The 20469-nt window shown below is 43.8% G+C and overlaps 1 protein-coding gene across 1 annotated transcript in view; it reads right to left on the bottom strand.

Annotated features, from left to right (window-relative positions):
- The window catches only part of Dnah9 (dynein axonemal heavy chain 9), a 333793-nt gene that overhangs the window by 194835 nt on the left and 118489 nt on the right, over positions 1-20469 (bottom strand). Inside the window, exons 30-35 of the mRNA XM_005349858.2 lie at positions 19770-19908; positions 15346-15633; positions 11705-11915; positions 7150-7277; positions 5380-5488; positions 3704-3851 (exon numbers count right to left, since the gene is read on the bottom strand). Coding sequence (XP_005349915.1) covers positions 3704-3851; positions 5380-5488; positions 7150-7277; positions 11705-11915; positions 15346-15633; positions 19770-19908 — 1023 coding nt within the window. The remainder of the gene's footprint in view (positions 1-3703; positions 3852-5379; positions 5489-7149; positions 7278-11704; positions 11916-15345; positions 15634-19769; positions 19909-20469) is intronic.

The raw sequence follows: 20469 nt of genomic DNA, 5'->3' as shown, positions 1-20469 counted from the left end.
GAGCGGGGCACATCAGTGGATGGAGTGGGGCACATCAGTGGATGGAGGCGTGGGGCACATCAGTGGATGGAGAAGGGCACATCAGTGGATGAAGGCGCGGGACACATCAGTGGATGGAGTGGGGCACATCAGTGGATGAATATTTTTAAAGAAATGGAGATGGGAGATGCTAGTGATGAGGAGGGGCCCAAGGAGCTCCCACATCTCCCAGAGGAAGGAGTTAGATTCTGAGATCTTCTATAGTTATAGTAGCCATGGCTACACAGGTCTGGCCAAGTGACATTCTTCTCTCCCTTTCTCTTTACACTGTCTTCTTTCATCTCTGAGGGATGAGCAGAAAGTCTGAGGATGGGAAAGAAGAGGTGAAGAGCCCTGGCCATCTTCACTATGGGCCAAAGCTTCTGGGTCAGAAGTCCTCCCATAAATAAGGTTTGTTTCTGCAGATTCTCAGCGCACTGAATGTGTGTGTGTGTGTGTGACTAAAACTGAGGATATAGAAACTATGTAGATATCGACTCAGATCTTTTGTAAATATTTGCTTGTTTGAGATGCTCATCTTGCTTTTAACGCAATACTGTACTCTCCCACAGCATCTTCCACAGCTCCGTGATTCCACACAGGTGCACCCTGCATATCCCATACCTAGATCTAACCCAAGGGCTGACAGCCCCTACAAAACGGTTTTGAAGGGACAAAAAAGAGGATTTATAATTGTGTTTTGTTAAGTGAACGATACTAAGACCCTTAAACATGAGATCCAAGATGACAGGCAGCTCGCAGCCACATTCTACTAGAATCTTCAGGGAATAAACTAGGAGACGGTAACAGCTCAGAAGAGATGGGCGGTATTCCTTAAATGCCTGTAGCTTTAATAGAAATCAACTAGGGACTTTACAAAGCGGGGGACAAAGCTCAGACTTCTTCCCAAAGGGGTTGCCTCACTTTAGGGACTTTTCCTTCCCCTAGTAAGGGAGTGTCAACAGCAGGCAGCAGCAGCCACAAATTATGGCTGAGAGCCTCAGGATGTCTGTACTGTACTTTTAGAAGCAAATGTTTTGGAGAGCTGGAAAATGGGATGGGGGTAGGAGGCAGACCAAAGTAAGCTGCAATGGCAGAAAAAGGAGACACACTGGGAAAATCCTCTCTTTTTAGACTATAGGGAAGCAGCCTGGAAAAAGCCAGGTTGCTTACAGAGACTCCTGCTGAGTTGGTGGTCAGGTGGCTGGCATAAGACCGGCTGCAAACAATGCTCCCAAGAAACTCAGAGCAAGTGTCATGGTAATCTATACTGACCCCTGATCTAGGAGAATTCTAGACTGCTGGGAAGAAACTTTGAATAGAGCCTCCCGTAGTCGTCAGTGAGTGGAGGCCTGGTTAGAGCAAAACTCTGTAGGGGAACAAGTGGTGTGGCCAACACTAGGAAGGACTGCCTAGGAAAAGGGACAGCATTACAATCAGATTCCTGAAGCTTACCCAGATGTATGATGGGCACCTGTGGCCTGACCTTGCAAAGAACCACTCAGGGATGTATCAGGCATCTGGGAGCCTGGGAAGGAATACTGAAGGACTTGAGATTGGAACCCACAAAGTATGACATATTAGATTCATGTTCTATCCCCACCCCGGTCTCCTCTTTACATCAATTCCTCTTTTACTTTATAGCCAGTGCCAACTTTACATATGATCACACCGGGAGATGCAGAAAATGCTTTTGACAAAATCCAATATGTCTTCATAATAAAAGCTCTAAAAAAAACTGGCAACAGAAGGAACATCTCTCCAAATAATAACATCAGTATATTACAAACCTATAAGCAACATCATAGAAAGTGGGTGAAGCCCAAAGCATTTCCTCTTAAGTCAGGATTAAGACAGAGGTGCTGTGTTCGTTCTTTCCACTCCTGCTCAATGTAGTGCCTGAAGTCTTTGGTACAGCAATAACACAATAGAAGAAAATGAAAGAGCTATGTTTAGGAAAAGAAGTCTAAGTGTCTTTATTTGTAGATGATATAAAAACTCCCTAAGAAAACCCATAAATTATTTTAATAAAAATTAATATATAAAATCAGCAACATATTGAGGCTGAGAACCTGTGCCTAGTAGGTCATAGGCCTTAGGGGGAACCTACTAATATTTTGCTAAATGGAGACAGTATTCAAACAACTCCTATGACTTACTGCTATGTCCACAGATTAGTGCACCCCTCAGTCCTCACAGGGAAGCTTCTTGCAGTAGTTGTTGATTAACGCAGGGACTCTGTGGTTCAATATATAATAAGAGACTGGGGAGGGTTAAGTCCCAAACAGAAGTCTATTCTTTTCCCTAAAGACTAAGGAATCACAGTAGAAGATGGGGTAAAAAAGAATGCTTCAGAGGTGGAAAATAATTATGAACCCTGCAAATCAAAATCAGTGTTTGGTTAAATATCTAAAATATGCTACTATCTCAATGTGTAGACTCCAGTTCCGTCTCTAGTTGTATAGAATGCACTGTTCATGTGGGTAGATTTTTTAGGGTGGAACCAGGCAGGGAATACTGAGCCAGAGTGTTTGGATCCCCTATGACTTCAGTGCATGCTGGAATTGTCCCTTCCCACTGCCTCTGTCCTCGTGAGCAATTGGAATCACAATGTGCTTAACAGGCCCATGATGAAGGAATTAGGCATCAGTATCATTTCTGATGGCTATTCTTGTCCCAAATTACGGTAATGGTTCTCAAAGTCCCAGAATAAACACATATACCAACCAACAAATTATATGACAGAGGAGGGCTCAAGTCTGGGAGCCCTTTTGTTCACCCATGGTTTGTTCTTGCTGTAGTAGTTGACCGCTTAGTTCAGCATAATTCACCTTCTATTTAAGTGACAGCGGGTGCCATAGCTTGGATCTTGAGTGTTTCCTAACGCCAGTGTGTTAGTGGCCTGGTCTCCATTTTACTGTGATTGGGAGGGAGCAGAATCGTCAAGAGGAGAGGTGCAGGGGGATCTTTAGGTTACTGGGGATGTGGATTTGCAAATATATTGTGTTCTGGTTTGTTTCAACTTTCTTTTGCTGCCCCTGCATGAGATAAGTGGTTTGGTTTTGCCACATGCCTTTCCCTTGCATCTCTATAGACACCCTCAAAACAGGGTCAACTGATCATGGACTAAAACTGCAGATCTAGAGGTAAGATAAGTCTTTCTTTTTTTTTAAGGAATTAATTATCTATGGCATTTCTCTTTTGTAGGGATGGAAACCTCACTAATACGTGGTCAAAGTAAAAATGAACTCACTGAATCTGGCATTGGGAGGACTGGTCTGGTGACATATCACATCTGATCTCACATTGTTATACACAGTCAGGAACAGGAAGTGGATCTCGTGGGCTTGACAAGTGTATCCTTGACCCCTGGGCCAGTTGGAGGGACCGCTGCCTGCTCTGCAAACCTGAACTCTTGGCAGACAGCTGCCTCCTTCAGACATAACCACGTGCCTCCTACGAAAAGCACCTTAAACCTTGCTCCTGTCTTCCCTCACCTCCGCTCCTGTCTGGACTGACCACAAACATCATATGCCCACCCTAATATGTGTTCCCCTCTGCTAACTGCTGTGTCTGGAGAGCCATTGTTTTGAGAGCGGGACAGAACATCAACAGGGCTTCAGCTATGAGCCAGCAGGTTCTTTAAGGCTGTGCGGATGTACTTTCTTCCTGTGTCTTGGCCTACCTGGTTCTGAGGGTGTCCAAGCAGGTAGGAACATATTTGTCAAACAAGATGGTCAGGTTGGCTCTCTCAGTCTGGACCTCCCTCTGGTCAATCCAGCTGCTCACTGGAGGGTTCCACCCCAGGTCGGCAGGGTTGATGTACAGGATCCCTGAGTGTACAGGGGATATGGTTCAATGAGTATTCCATGCATGTCAATAGATTCTTCACCCCATGAAGCCAACTTCTCAGATTAAAAGTTCTTAGAAGATTGGACATAGAACCGGACCCTCACCTAGGTCAGAGGGCCACATGGATTTGGTCTTGAGGGCCAATGTCAAGTAATGGACAAAGAGAGTAGTGTTGTAAAGGAACCTAGAGTCAAGTCTAGATAGGAGAGAAGAAATCTGGGATTGATCAGCAATACTGGTCTGCATGTGGGAATGTACAGTGAGTGAAATGGAGGTCTCGTAAAGATATGTTCATGGCTTAACTGCAGGACACTCTCAATTTGCATTGTTTACCAAAAGCCTTTCTGGGTATAACTGAGTTGAATATCTTGAGAGGAGAGTATCATGATGATCTGGACGGGACATTTGCCAATGTCATTCATATATGTATATTTGTGTGTATGTGTGTGTGTGTGTGAGTGTGTGTATGTGTGTGTGTACAGAGAGAGATATTGAGAGTTCATAAAATCCATGTAAAAAAGGTAGAGACTGGAATGACAGGTTCATAGGCTAAGGCCACCTGAGCTCTGAGATACAAGGAGTAATGCTCCCAAGAGCCTTTGGAAGGAGCACAGCCTTGCTGGCTTTACTTTTGAATGTCTGACTTCTGGAAAGATGAAAACGGCAAAAGACAGTTTCAAAAGCTACTAAGTATATGTAGCCTGTCACCGCCACCCTCTCCAGCCCTGTGTTCACCAATCTCAGTATGGTCATTTAGAGAAAATCTGCCATTATGTCTGAGATCATAAAGTTTCTCTTTGTTATTTGTTTATTTCTATATTATCTGAAGAAAGCTTTGGGTAGTGTTAGTGAAGCATTAACAATATGCAAAGCACCATACAGTTAATGTACACTCCTTGTTTGTTTGGGCTATGTGACTCCATCTGTGAAACCATCACCATGGTGGAGGGCATTGATATGCCCATTCTATCAAAGATTTCTATGGTCTTCATGCTCTGCTCTGTTTTTCAGTAAGATCCTAGCAACCATTGTACCATCCTACCCTCAGTTTGATCATCTCATCAGAAAGGCGTATTTTCTTCTATAGTTTCTGCTAATAAATTGATCTGGTGGAGACAGAGGGAAGTTAAAATCATATTGTCCCTTGCTACCAAAAGTTAAACTGATGTGGTGATGCTTGCTTGTCTCCACTGAAAAGGAGGTGATATCTGGCCTGAATATCACCTAATTTAAGACATCCCCATGCAGGAGGAGGCAGTCAGCTCCTAGATCAGGGGCTATTTCCCTTCCCACAAAAACAGCATTTTGGAAGGAACAAAGTCATGTGGCCTGGGCCTCATGGTGCCTGTTTGCCCTTGGGGGCATGGTTTAAGGGTTGAGAAGTAGGCCAGAGATTTGAAGGATCAGGTTCGTAGCTTCTGTCTGGAGCTTCCTTCAGCACCTGCCAAAGCAAATGGGATCCCATAAGCACCTGCCTCCCCCGAGTCCCTTGATTAAAAGGGTTGGTACCTGCTCTGGAGACCGTTGCGGGTGTGGCTGTGCGCAGGTGGCTGATCTCAAAAAGGAGACGCATTGTGGGGTTAAGGGGAATCCTCTCGTTGCTGGCTAGGGTCAGTACCTGGAAATCACAGGAGAGATAGACACTTAGGATGGAACTGTGATGCTGTCGTGGTTTGATGGTTTGATGGTGAAAACCCCCCAGAAGCTCATGGGAACACTCTGTCCTCAGTTGGCAGTGCTGTTGGGAGGTTATGGAATCTTTGGGACTTGGCATCTGCCTGGCAGAGGAGGGTCATGGATAGCAGACCTGTGAAGGTTACATCAGGATGCTATTTCCAGTCCTGTGCTCTACATCTCGGATGTGGAGACCCGTCCCCATGTGTTTGCTCTTGGTGTGTCGTCTCACTGGGATGAAACTGATGGGAGTCAGCCCTTTCTCCCTTAAATTTCTTCTGTCAGCTGTGTAGTCACAGTGAAGAAGAGGTAGATAATGCAGATGTATTGGTCACTACTGGAATTTGATGGGTTCTTGTCAGCTGGAGACATGGATATGCTATACCTTGAGAATGTTTCCCAAACAGCATAAAAATTAGAATCTTTCAGATGTCCTGAGACCCTGAGGCCTCCGCCCCCATATATGGATTAATGCTGAACACAAAAGCTTGATCCTGAGCTCTCCTTTTTTTTTCCCTTTACCCTTCTCCCGTCTACCTCGGATTACACGACTAGAAATTAGATACGGCCTCCTGACCTTGACTTTCCAGCTTCTGGAATAGTGAGTCAAATAAATGTCTTTTCCATTCAATGTTCTAGCACAGTAGCACACAACATGGACAGGACTGTTTCCCACCACTCCTCCACACCTCTCAGAGCTTACTATGTAGCCCAGGCTAGCCACAAACTCACGATATGCCCTTACATTCAAATTTCTTCTGCTTCCACCTCTTGAGTGCTGGGTTACAAGTGTGTGCCACCACACCCAAGTGTTTTCTGCAACAACCCTTTCTCTTTATTCCTTTGTACCTCACCCACTCGCATCCTTGCCTCTCCGTGCGTCCAGAAAAAGGTTATTTAAATGCTTCAAATTGATGTTGATAATTTGAATGAACCAGACCATACTGGAACAATACAACTATAAAAGGAAAGGGACTTCTGGTGTTATATTTCTGCTCCTCCTTCTAAGTGGTCCCACTGGGAAACTATGCATTTATCCTAATGATTCTGTGAATGCTGGAGTCATTTGAAGATTTCCAATCTGGACATGGTTTCTTATCTAAACAAGTTTAGAAGCGGAGACCAGCCTAAGAACCATTTTGCTGAGATGCTGTTAGTTTCCACTGTAAGAAATAACATTTACTCTTTGGGGCAGGCATTTATCATCTCACAGGGCGGGTGACAGACTCGGGATGTGTCTAATATTTAGTTTCCTTATTAAAGGGAAATGAATTATAAAAAAAAAGATGTGAATGGCTGACTAAGATTCTTCTCAGCTCTAAATATTAAAGGAGCCCACAGATGGGAAATTCTGGAAGACATGCGAACAATACCAACAGGAGGGTGAGCAATGGCAGGTCCTTTCAAGCACGTGAGGTAAGGTATCTCTAGGGTGTCTCACTGAAGACACTAGTGATGGCTGCTCACTCCGGGCTGGCCATCCCATGGAATCGGGATTTCCAGGTGTGCTGCCTCATTGGACATTCGGCTTTCCAGATGAAACATTGCATGGGGTCCTCCCCCAGATGAATGCGGATTGCATGCCCCCCCCCCCCGTCATGATACCTTATTATCATCCATGACAGTGTTCAGAGACTCAATCCACATTGGGTCTATATCACCATCTAGTAAGATCCACTTGGGCCCGTCATGGGAAATGTTGGCAAGCTCCCTCATGATGGAAGAGAAGAGTCCTGTAAGGAACCACAGATGGCTTCTTTTCCAGCACTGGCCCTGGCTCTCTTCACACAGCTTCCCGGCATTGGCTACAACACTCATGAGTTACAACCAGACAGGGCAGACCCACCTTTGCATCTTGCTCTACCTAGAACCTGACACTTGCATCTGGGGCACTTTCTTTCTGGGGACCAGACTAATAGCAGAACACCAGGAGGAAGGAAACAGTGCAGTAGTTCTTGGCACTTCAGATTTTTAAGTGACAAGGGACCTGGACAAGCATCTCGACAAGTGACTGCATCACAAGAGAATTAGCCAGCAAGGTTTGCAAGGTGAAGCTTCTGTACTTTGTAATCAGAGTCTTCGCAAATCTTGTTTATGAGAGACTATCCCTTTTATTCTTACTGTCATTACCTCAGAATCTGTGTATTAATTTGGGTAGAATTGATTTTTATATTAAACTCTCCTACTAAATGGCAGGGTCTATCTTTAAAATTTTTATTCAGGTATTGTGTTATGCCAACACTAAAATTATATAGTTTTTTAAAAATCTATTTCATTGGCCAGAATATTCCTGAATATTTCATAGACTTCACTGTTAATTTGAATAGAGTTTTCTCCTTTGTGTTCTCACTTTCTGCTAACTATTGCTAGTAGAGAGGAAGGTTACTAAATTATATATACTTTATGTTCAATTATCTTTAATAAATTGTCTTATTAACTCCAGTGATTTTTCAATAAAGTCTTCTAGACTTTTCTTTCTGTAGAGTTGCAGAATTAAGAAAACTCTTTTTTTCTCTTTTGTTCCAATTTGTACCATATATTCTGTTTTCCTTGCTTTACTGCATTCTCTGAGCCCACAGAGCAGGCTAAACAATAAATTTGACTAGAAGCTCCCCTGTCTTGTCCCCTTCTTAACAGAGAGGGTTTATGCATAAGCACTCAGAGAGGTTGACTTTGCTTTGGGCTTTAGGTACAGAGTCTTCATCATATTGGGGTTTCCCATCTGATCCCCTTTTACCTAGGACTTTCTGCTAGAGGTGGCTATTGATTTTCAGTCTCTATTGATCAATTGATTTTCTTTTGACAGTGCTTTCTGTTACTGTTCTATAAAAGCAATAGACTGATTAATCTTTATATTCCAAAGAGTACAACTTGGTAAAACTCAACTATTCTTTTGGGACTGTTAGATTCTATTTGCTGTTATTTGATTTAGAATTTTTGCATCTGCAGCAATAAGACAGTGATTTTCCTTTGGTTCTACATAAAAGCTGGTATCAAATTATTCTGGATCTAAAAAATGATTTCCAAGCCTCCTTTTTATGGTTTGAAATGATTTGTTTTTGTCCTTCTACAACCTTTACATTTTCATTTTCGTTAGTTTACTCGGGTTCCTTACTTGCTGTGGAGTAAATATTTCTAATTTACATTTTGTTAGGGGTCATCGATTTCAGATATTATGTAATCTGTCCAACTATTCTCTTTAAACATTATTTCTACTGCTCCATTGGCATTTTCTTAAAAATTATTTGAGCATATTCATACATGTGCAGATGTGTGTGGAAGAACATGTTCATGTGTGTGCAGACGTGTGTGGAGGAACATGTTCATACATGTGCAGATGTGTGCAGGAACATGTTCATACATGTCCAGACGTGTGTGCAGGAACATGTTCATATGTGTGCAGGTGTGTGGAGGAACATGTCCATACATGTGCAGATGTGTGTGAAGAACATAGGGTAACCTTGGGTGGTGTTCTTATGTGCTAACCAGTTATTTTTCTTTGAGGCCAAGTCCATCCCTGGCCTGGAGCTCATTAAGTAAGCAAGGTTAGGTGACTAGCGAGGCCCAGAGACCTCTCTTCCTCCTCAGCACTAGGATTACAAGCATGTACCACTGCCTGTCTTTTGCATGTGGGTTCTGAGGATGTATCTCAGGGCCTTGTGTGCACAAGCCAAACATTTTAATGACTGAGCTATTTCTCCAGGCATGTCCTTTCTCTTTGTGTAAACACACACACACAAACACATACACACGTATGCACATGTTCACACATGAACATAGGCATGTGCACACATGCACACACATATTATACACTGTTTCCCCACCAAGAATGCTCATAATGAACTTATTGATCTTTACATAGAACCAATATTCATTTTTCTATGTTTGTTTCCTTCTGACTAATTTCAGACTTTATTAGTTTCCCTTCCCTTAGGTATAATTTAATTGCTCAAAATGGATAACAGCTTCCTTTATTCCCAGGTTGCTCATTTGATAAGAGTTTAACGTCCTTCTAGGCTTCAGATCTGCAGATTCAGAAGATTCTACAGACTCCGTGTGAAGCATCCCATTCACTGGTTTTTCCATGGGTTTCACTTTGATTTTCCTTCTGATTCAAGTGCAGAGAACATTTTTTGATTTTCAAGTAGGAGATTGTTTGAGGTTATTTTTTTTTTGCTAGTTAATTCTAATTCTGTTGCTTTATCAGAGAGTGGGGTCTATAAAATGAGACTTTGGATTCCAATATACCTTTCTATGAAGCAAACTGAATTTTAAACTTTTGAAACGATACCATGAACTTTGCAAACAACAAAGGAATATTTTCTATTTACAGACTGCAAAATTGAATAACTATGTATCATTTTTAATTCGATGATATATCTGAGAATTCTGTGTGTACATTTCTTTTTCTCTCTATTAGAACCTCTATATGATTTAGAAAACGGGTATAGAAAAATAGCCTACTACATCTTTAGTAAATTCTAAGAATTTCTAAAAGTCTATATTTCATTTGCTTTAAAATTATGCTTTTCAGTGAATATAAATTCTTGATTACTATATTGTCTCTGCCAGTTTTGCCAAACATAACATATATAATATAGATTTAAATAGAATTACAGCAAAGTTTAAAATGTTGAATTACAATATCAAGCTCAAATTTAATATGGGAAAATAAGTGCCTGAGAGCCCCCAAGGAAATTACAGACAGGAGGTGGTGGCACACACCTTTAATCCCAGCACCCGGGAGGCAGAAGCATGAGAATCTCAGAGTTCAAGGTCAGCCTGGTCTACAGAGTGAGTTCCAGGATGGCCAGGGCTAAAACAGAGAAACCCTATTTCGAAAAACAAAACAAAGCAAAACAAAACAAAATTACAAAAGAATTGTGAGGGCAGATTGTAACATTTACTTCAAAACAGCTGCCACAGGCCCAGAGGAACGCTAGTTTAGGAACAGGAAAATATGAGAGCGGAGCTGCCTGGAAACCCTGGAGTCAACTGGGTGCGCATGGGTTCAATATGCGACAAACTGGTGTATAGGCTAACATAGAAAGAATGGTCTATTTAATAAATGGTACCGGCACAGCCAATTGCCAATCTGTAAGGAAATAAAGCTGATTTTCCTACACTGTCTCATAGTAAGCCACCAAATAAATTCCAGATGGGTTGAAAAATGTTAATATAAAAGAATCCTTATTGAACAAATTTATGATTCTATATATGCAGCTGAAATTAGACAGAGTTATAAATGAACAGGAATCCCAGCTGCTACAAGAGCGAGACACAGTAACGGCCTTTAAAAAATGCATGGTAGGATGCAGCATGGAGTTCTGTAGACACACGATTGGACACAGCTTTAGAACCATGACGCACATTAGATGTCACAAGTAGAGGTGCTGTCTTTGTGGCTGATGCCTGTGTATATGAACTTTTACACACGGATACAAAATAACAAAGGGAAACAAACCATAAGAGGCAGAGCACTAAAAGCAATTAAGATGGAGGCCATCATTAACAGGAAATGAAAATCAGAGACACAGCTCAGCAGCTTAACTTGTTCTGGGTCTCTGAAACTCTTTAAAGAAGATCAGGCAGTTTGGCTCTGATGTCAGACACTGAACTTTTAGGAGAGTCTGACATCTCCTCACCCAGACTGTAGAGTTTGTGGGTTTGTGATCCTCTGTATTAATATGGAAGGCAACATGAGCCTACAAATCCTTCTAGGGTGGAGAGGTTATCGCCTGCTTCACTAGGGACTGGGTCCAGACTCCAGTCCATTGCAGGTACCTTCTCCATCACTGCTAGGTCAGTGCCGGTAGCAGGGAAGGGCCCTCTGTGAGATGCTGGCAGGTGCCATTTTTTTAAGAATGAGCCATGAGCTATCTCTTGAATCCACGCAAGGCAATGCAGCCACTCGGGGCTGTGCCATTAACTTGTAAAGGACCTTTACAAAATGGGGCTAGAAGAGTTCTCAGGGGAGGGACATTTGGAAAGTTAAGCTTTTCTCTCAGTCCAAAGCGGCTTCCTCCTTTCTAATGCTCCTCTAATTTGTGGTGCCTTGCCCCTAACTCAGTATCTTCTCCTCAGCTTACCCCTTGACCTTTGAGCCTGACAGGGACTCTCTAGAGAGTAAAGACTTTGTCTTGGAGAGCCTCATTCTTACCGTCCTTCCATTCTCGGGTGGCTGGGTTGATGATGCCAAAGAGTTCATCATTTGTGACAGCTTTGGGGTTGAGGTCAGTCCACACGGGGCGACGTTTCATGACCTGGTAGGTCTTGTGCAAAGACCTCAGCACTTGCGACTTGCCAGTACCGGCGCCACCCACCACAAACACGGAGTGTCTCACGGCTAGCAGCTCTTCCAGCTGGACCACCTGGGGGGAGAAAGGCAGCTGCAGGGACAGGTTGTCACGCGCGTCCAACCGCTGCTCTGTGAGTGAGGCTGGTGTGTGAAGTCAAGGGTGGGGTGGTGTTGATCACAAGCATGGTGGGGTCTAAAATGCAAGGAGCATCACGGTTCACTTATTCTTGTGTCTCTCATCCACCCAGGTCAGTATCACTGGCCAACTAAGTTCGAGGAAGGTACCAGATGGGGGGCATTCCAATAGGCTGCCACAGTCTGCTAGGGAAGAGAGGTACAATGAAAACCCACAGAACAAGGTGATAATGCTCCAACACACGTATTGCAGTGTTGTGGGTTGGAAGATGACAAGAATAAGGAAAGCTTTGCAGAGAAGGGGGCATTTGAAATAGGGCTCTACAGGGGAACAGGGGTTTGTCCAGAGGATGCACAGGAAGGATATTTTGGGGAAAGGGGGCTGAGACAGTGTAAACAAAGGTTTGCAGTATGATGGAGTGTGGTGTGGTTGGCTGGATGGTTTGAAGAGGATGGAGTCAGAGAACCTCATGGAGACGGTGTTAGCATCTAAACCACTGTGCAGCCAGTTAGACACCAAATTAAGGCCTGATATAATATAAGCTATTGCCATCCTTCTGCCCCATAGGTAGCTACCGATAGCTTCAGAGATGAAGTCCTAATTCCTTAGACTAGCTTAAAAATCCCTTTGGCCATCTGACCCAAACCAGACACCCCTTTCATCTCTCATCCCCTACTGTGCACATTTCTAGCAGAGAGATATTGCTTCTCTCTGATGCTGGTTTCCATGTTTTTGCGTCCTGCTTACAAGGCACCCTTTCTGGATCACAGCCCTTGGAAGTATCACAGTGGCTACTTGTCTGTCTTACTATTGGATAGCTGGCTTGCTAAAGGACATCAGGGCTTTAAGGGGTGGGGCCTAGGGAGTGGCTCGTAGGTCACTTGGGGACACGCTATCAGAAGTACCAGGGTTTCTTGTGAGACCCCATTGCACTCTTACATGATGACTGTTGAAAGGAGACTCCTGCGCATGCTCACCCAGCTCTCGCTGGCTTTGTACTGAGATGTGTTTGCTTGCGTGGAGAGCACACTTCTGCTGTTGCTGCCTACCGTGTTGACCCTTCACAGGACTGAGACAATTCAGGTGGTATGCCCTTGAACTTGAAGTTCCCTAGTCAACTGTACTACTTCTTCTACCCCCCAGCTAGAAAAGTTACTTTCTTTGCTCCCGACCCTTGAAACCCCACCAGGATACATCTCTGACTGACCCTACGGCATTCACCCTGCTCAGGGCTGAGTCCTTCCTGTCTGGACACATTCCTTTCCAGATGGAGGATGCTTTCCCCTGTAGAAGCTCTGTCAAAGGGTAGCCTATCCCACAATGCTTTCTAGTCTGCTGGATCTGATACTTCTGCCGTATTCTCAGACAATTGTTGTGATGTGTGTCCCTCAGTTTCTTTAGTTCTATGAGCTATTGTTCTTGCTTCTGAGTGATTAAAATAAGAATTTTTAAGGGATCATAAGCTTCAACAAGGATTCCATGGGACAGTTTTTGAGGAATTACTTTTCAGAATCTAAAGTGGGAAAGCAAATATAAAGAAGGTAGGGGATGCTGTAGGGGATGCTGCCTTCTGACTGAAGGACCTTTAGCAGAGAGCCTCCATCTTATCAGTAGGAGCCATAGAAAAGAAGTAAGGGGGAAGAAAACAGAATGTCGTTCAACTGACAAAAATAAAGATAGGATTCTAGAAGGGAAAAAGATGGGGGAATTGGCAGGTGTTGGGTGCTAGATGCCTTGACAAGACCACAAAGAGTTTGGAAAGACATGACCCACCCTGATTTTAAGGCAACATCATTAGTTACAAACACTGTATGACCCTCTGTGAGTTTCACTCCTCTCTGTGAAGCGGGTGCATCCTAGGGTTAACCACTTGAAGTGGAGCATGCTCACCCTGACATTCAGAGCCCTCTTTATCACAGCCCCCTACTGTTCTCCAGTCTTCTACCCTGGTTCCCATCACCCAAATGCCCTTTCCTTTGGCATTACTGGGTTGCCTGTGCAACCTCTGTGTTTCCTGCACACACCCCTTCATTGACCCCTTCTATCCTAAACAGAAGGCAATCTTGCCTTCCTTTACTTTAAAAGTCAGTCTACCCATTGAACTTGGAAGGCAGAAGATGGTGAGTGGGTGGGGTTGAATTGACTTGCTGCAGAGAGGCAGGTCACGCTTTCCTATCTTCTGTAAAATGAAATTCCAGCAATGAAGACACGCACCTTATTGCAACCAAAAGGGTTGGTGCCAATTCACTCTTAAATTTGTGTTTACATAATCAGGGCTTAATCTCCACCAATGAGCATACAGTGTGTGGGAAATACCTTCTGGAAGATCTTTGCCATACATACCTTCATGGGGCACCCTTTTTCCCTCATCAAAGGCCTTCCTGTACTGTACTGTAGAGTACATTTTCCCACTGTATTGTAGAGGTTCGTTTCATAGAGTGGATTGCCCCTGTAGCATCTATTTCAGGTTGTTGGGGGAATCACATGTGAGACAGATTATAAAACCCACATGTAAACTCTAAGGTGATACCCATGTATTTGGCAAACCTATTATTGGACAGGAAGAGTCATCTGTGTCTTTGTACTTGGAAGCCTTGGTTGTTGTTTGTGACAACTGTCTTCTGTTGCAAGCTGAACCTGTTAGCATGCAGTCCTTTCTAGCATTTTTAAACGATGCACACTCTGTAACCATCACATTCTGCAAAATCGCATGTGAAAACAACAGACTCATGGAAAGCCAGGCTTGGGGGTGGCTGTAAGAGATGCAGGAAACTTTGTGCTCCGAGCCTTTTAAAAGTCAGCAGTGAATCCTACCCCAACCCAGTGACAGCTCAGTTCATTCCTACGCATTGTCACCTGGCCTCATTGTCAGTCTGCCTTGGTAGGCTTAAACCAGGTGCTGGGCTTCCTCATTAGAGAAGCAGGCCCAGCTCTCTAATGGAGACTATTTTAATATCAATTAGAGATCAGACCCAGATGGAACCTTCCTCATTAACCCACCATTTGAATGTGAGGGAGATGGTTTCCTGGCCTTTCTGTGTGCCCTTTGTAGCTTCTGCCACAGAACACAAGCACCTAGACTCGTTCTTAAAGACACTAGCAAGCATCTCCTCCTTAACGTCTCTAGCACTAAATAGTTCATTTTTCATGGATACTAATGGCAGACCTTCCTCTTTCTCTTGTCCTCCCCACCATTATTCCACTTTGTGGCCTCCCAGAAAAGAATCAGTAAGTGAATCAAGGTATCTCTAACTGGATATTTATCTGCACAGCTAAGATTCTATTTGAATGAAGAATAGATTATAACTCATGGTCCAAGAAAAGAACTCAGAGACAGAAAAAGCTTATAAGGGAAAGCCTTGTGTACCTTGAGCACAAAGTTGTCCTCAGCCTGGAGTTTAAGGTCCAAGATTGCTTTCCGAACCACAGCTTCAAAGTTCAGGTCTCTCCTCCGGGGGACATCGAGAGCAGGAAAGAGGTCACCAATAAGACCCATGAACACCGGCATGTCATCTGTCACAATCTTGGGGATGTTGAAATCTCTCAAAGAGCGCATCAGGACTTGGTCCTCTGGTCGGTCAGGGTCTCCTCGTTTCAGGGACCCTGCTACCACGAGAACAGACTTGATGGCCCGTAGTCCCCAGTCATAGTGATCCTGTGGGAAGACAGCAGAACTGAGGCTAGAATTTTTTGGATGTAGAGCATTGCAAATTACACCCAGAACATGCTACAGGTCACTACTGAAGCTCAGGTAGAAGAAGGGTGACTAGGTCTCTGAATGCTATGTTCCTGGTCTGCCATTGCCTGTATTTTTCCAACTATGACTGTGAGCAGACATAGAACAGTCAATGGGATGGGGCTCTGGTGGATGAACAAGAACCATCTTCAAATTGATCTGGTTGTTCCTCATATATTCAGAGGGTGGAAGTGGGAGGGCTGTCAAGGAGAGAGCACCTTAGCTTTTAGAGAAGGTGTATGCTGACCATATGAGATTTTTTTTGGATACCTCAAAACTCACTGAAAATCAGTTTTAAAAAGTATATTCCCTGAGGCTGGTAGAATAGCTAATTGGCAGAAACCAGGCCTAGTACAGCCTACTGAATGGAAGAAGATCTTCACCAACCCCACATCAGACAGAGGATATCCAAAATATATAAAAAACTCAAGAAATTAGACATCAAAATTCTAAATAATTCAATTTAAAAAATGGGGTACAGAACTAAACAGAATTCTCAACACAAGAATCTCAAATGGATGAAAGACATTTAAGGAAATGTTCAATATCCTTAGTCATTAAAGAAATGAAATCAAAACAACTCTGAGATACCAACTTACACCTGTTAGAATGACTAAGATTAAAAACCACCAATGATAGCTTATGCTGGAGAGGATGTAGAGTAAGGACAAACTTGAACAACCACTTTGGAAATCAGTATGGTGGTTTCTCAGAAAATTGGTTTCTCAGCAATACCACTCTTGGGCATTTCCCCAAAAGATGCTCAATCATACTATAAAGATTTGTTCAACTATGTTCATAGCAGTATTGTTTGTAATAACAAGAACCTGGAAACAACCTAGATGCCCCTGTCAACTGATTAAGAAAATATGGCACATTAGAGTACTACTCAGCGATAAAAAAAATAATGACATCTTGAATTTCACATGCAAATGGGTGGAAGTAGTAGAAACCATATTGAGTGAAATAACCAAGACCCAAAAAGATGAATATGTTATGTACTCACTCATAAATGGACACTAGCTATAAACAAAGGATATTGAGCCTATAGTTCATTATTCTAAATAAGCTAATAAGGTGGACCCTAAAAAAACATATATAGATCCACCTGAAAAGTCAAAACAGACAAGATCACGTAAAAAAATTGGGTGCATGGGGGTGGGGGGAGGAAGGAGGGTGGAAGGGGAAGAGGAGGGGAGAAGGGAAGGGGCAAGGAGAACTTGAGGGAATGGGAAAGTTGAGATGAAGAAAGGACAGAGATGAGAACAAGAAAAGAGATATCTTGATTAAGGGAGCCATTATGGGGTAATCAAGAAACCTGGCTCTAGAGAAATTCCCAGGAATCCACAAGGATGACTCCAGCTAAGACCCTAAGCAATAGAGGAGAGGAGGCCTGAACTTGCCTTGCCCTGTAGTCAGACTGATGAATATCTTTAATATCACCATAGAACCTTCGTCCAACAACTGATGGAAATAGAAGCAGAGACCCACAGCGGAACACTGGACCAGATGAAGAGGAGGAGGAGTGAGAATAGGAGCAAAGAGGTCAATACCATTATGGGTTTACCCCCACTGAACCAGTCTACCTGAGTTAATGGGAGCTCATCAACCCAGCTGGACTGGAAAGGAACAAGTATAGGACCAAAATAGTCCTTCTGAATGTGGTTGACAGTCGCATGGCTGGGGCAGACTGAGGGACCACTGGCAGTGGCACCAGGATTTATCCTTACTGCATGTACTGACTTTTTGGGAACCCATTCTCTTTGGATGGATACCTTGCTCAGCCTAGATATAGTAGGGAGAGCCTTGAACCTTTTCCAAAGCAATGTGCCTTACTCTGAAGAGTAGATAGGGGTGGGGTGAGAGGGTGTGTGGAGGGAATGGGAGGAGGGAAAGGAGTGGGAACTTGGATTAGTATGTATAATAAAAAAGATTGTTTTTAAAAAAAATAAAAAAAGAGCATTGGAAGGAATAGAAATCAGTTAGGCACAGACAAGGGAGCACTGCTGTCAAGGTCCGAGAAACAGGTGTCCACAGGCTTGGGATAGAGGAAAATTTATGTCAAGGAAATCAGAGAAGACTTAGGTAGAACACAGCATGAAAACCATGGGCCTGAGCTGTCGAGGAAGGCAGAGTGCAGAGCTCTATGGCCTTGAGCTGAGGGATCAGAAGTTTGTCTTGAAGTTCAGAGCAGTGACAAGCATTTGAAAATAATTACTTCAGCTAGTATCTCAAGAATGGGTTGAGGAAGCTGAATCACCAGCAGCAAAATTATTCCAGAGGCAGGTATAAGATTTAAACTGGGAGACACGGGTACTTGTAACTAGAGCAGCAGCGCTGAGTACAGAAAAGCATGGGTGTTCTAGTTAGTGCTAGTTAGTGTTCTGCTGCTGTGATGAGCACCATGATCAAAAGTAACTTGGGGAGAAAAGGTTTATTTTAGCTTACAGATTACAATTCATCATGGAGAGAAGCCAAGAGGGGAACTCAAACAAGGATCTTGAAGCAGAAATCACTGAGAGCCACTTACTGGTTTGTTTCCAGGCTCATAGTGTACTCTCTTTCTGCCATAGCTCAGGTCTATCTGCCTAAGGATGGTGCTGTCCACAATGATTTAGGCCCTCCTATATCAATTATCAATCAAGAAAATGCCCCACAGACATGCCCACCAGTCAGTCTGATGGAGGCAGTTCCTCAATTGAGATGCTCCCTTCTCAGGAGTGTCAAGTTGAATACCAAGATGACAAGGTGACTCCAGAAAGAGGAATTAACATCGCTATGTTGCTGTGGAATCACCCTTTCGTACACTGTGAAGACGTGTTGTTCTCAGTGTTAACAGAAAGCTGATTGGCTAATGGCAAGGCAGGAGGAATCTGGGTGCAGAGAGAATGCTGGGGAGAAGGGCAGAATCAGAGGAGATGTCATGAGATGCAGAGTGAGCAGGACAGGAAACACATGCATGAGGTACATGAGTCACGGGTAACACACAGACAAATACAAATGGGTTAAGCTATAAGAGCTCGTTAAAAACAAGTCGAAACTACTGGTTGAGCATTTATAATTATTAAGAAGTCTCCATGTGGTTATTTGGGGGAGTAGCTAGCAGGACAGAAATGCCTGCCTCCACTTTGCTGATGAGTAGGTCCAGGAGGGAGAAAGAAGTGTCAGGAATGAATCCTGTCACCCCTGTCTGCACTAGACGGGAGTAAATGACGACATCACGTGCTGCGTCAGGAAGAGCAGGGAAGGAAGGTTCTGGTGAGAGTTGGCAGGGGAAGAGCAGCTCTGGAGGTGCTGACTGGAGGTGCTCTTTAGATGCAGGGAGAGTGGCAGGGCACACCACTGATGATATATGTTTAGATACACGAGAGAGATGCGCGATGGAGTTCGGAGCAGTCACAGGCCTGGAAGTTGCTGGCCACAGAGAACTGAGAGAAGTCAGATGGAAAGTATAGAGAGAGCAGGATTCCTCTGTTTTGTAAATGTGTCACAGGCCTGATAGAGACCATGGCAGTGATGGTCACCAAGGCAAGATGACTCCAAGTCATGTCATGTGACTTGTAAGTCACATCACTTACAAGTGAGTGTGAGCCTCCCTGGTAAGAGGTCCTGGGAAGCTTTGCTGGTTGGTTGTCCTTGACCCCAAGAAATTGTCCATACTGACCTCCTTAATGTGCTGTTTCCTGGGTCTGCCTTCAGTAGAAACATTTTAAAGTCACACTACCAAGGGAAAGCATGAGGCTATCATACTAAACCACTTCCAGCACCCGGCCCATCTCGTGTCCCCCCAGGAAGCGACCATTCCCTCCAGGGATTGCCACTTGCTACTGCCATGTTTCTCATGGGACAGTTGTCTGGGGAAGGTTTTTTTAACCACTTAAAAATAACTCGCAGCTCAAAGACCTTGAGAGTGTTGTTGAACACTGAACACAAAATTTACTGAAGAACTCTGAGCTTTTTATAATGGCCCAGACCCTGTAAGGATACTCAGGTCTGTTGGTTTAGAGATGGGCCACAGCACGGCGCTTGGCCGCTGGCCTCCACAGATATCCTACCTGTTTGGAGAGAAGCTCTTTACACAGCTGGTAAAGGGTGATGAACTTCCTGGCCAACGACCGAGCTTCAATGAATCCTTCTGCTACCAGCATAATCTCACAGATGAGCTCAAAGTCCGGAACTACCATTGCACAAGGCCTGGATGCAGGGAGACAGAGGCAGAGAAACTGAATTGAAGGGGAGACTGCAGGACAAGGGATGCTGGCTGCAATCAGGCAAAGAGCTGTCTTCAAGGGCAAAAGCTCACAGAAGGGCCATTGCAATCTAAATCAGGGATGATTAGCTAAGGATGAAGGAATGGATTCTCCTCCCCAAAGTGGTGGATAGTATCAGCAGGAGAGGGGTGAGTTGGAGTTACAGCTCAGGTCTCACCATATCTTGGGGTCAATGTACCTCAGGCAAGGCAAGGGTTAACATGGCAACTTGTCTAAAATAGGCTAGGAGCTAAGCTTGGAGAATGGATTCTCTCCCTGGGTGTTGAAAGCAGAGTACTCCCTTGCTCTGCTCCATCTCTGCAAGTTGGGGATGTCTTCCAGATATTTATAACTCATTTTGTGCTTATTTGTATAAAAAATTATTTGTTTGCAATGCTAAGGACCAGGCAGGTACCAATTAGCACCATCTTGACACAGAACAGCATACACAAAAACCCAGAGGATTGCCGGGCAATGGTGGCGCACGCCTTTAATCCCAGCACTC

This window comes from Microtus ochrogaster, chromosome 7 (assembly GCF_000317375.1).
Source record: "Microtus ochrogaster isolate Prairie Vole_2 chromosome 7, MicOch1.0, whole genome shotgun sequence".
NCBI classification, from domain to species: domain Eukaryota; kingdom Metazoa; phylum Chordata; class Mammalia; order Rodentia; family Cricetidae; genus Microtus; species Microtus ochrogaster.
The sequence above is the reverse complement of the archived record's forward strand: the minus strand, read 5'-3'. Positions and strand labels throughout refer to the sequence as shown.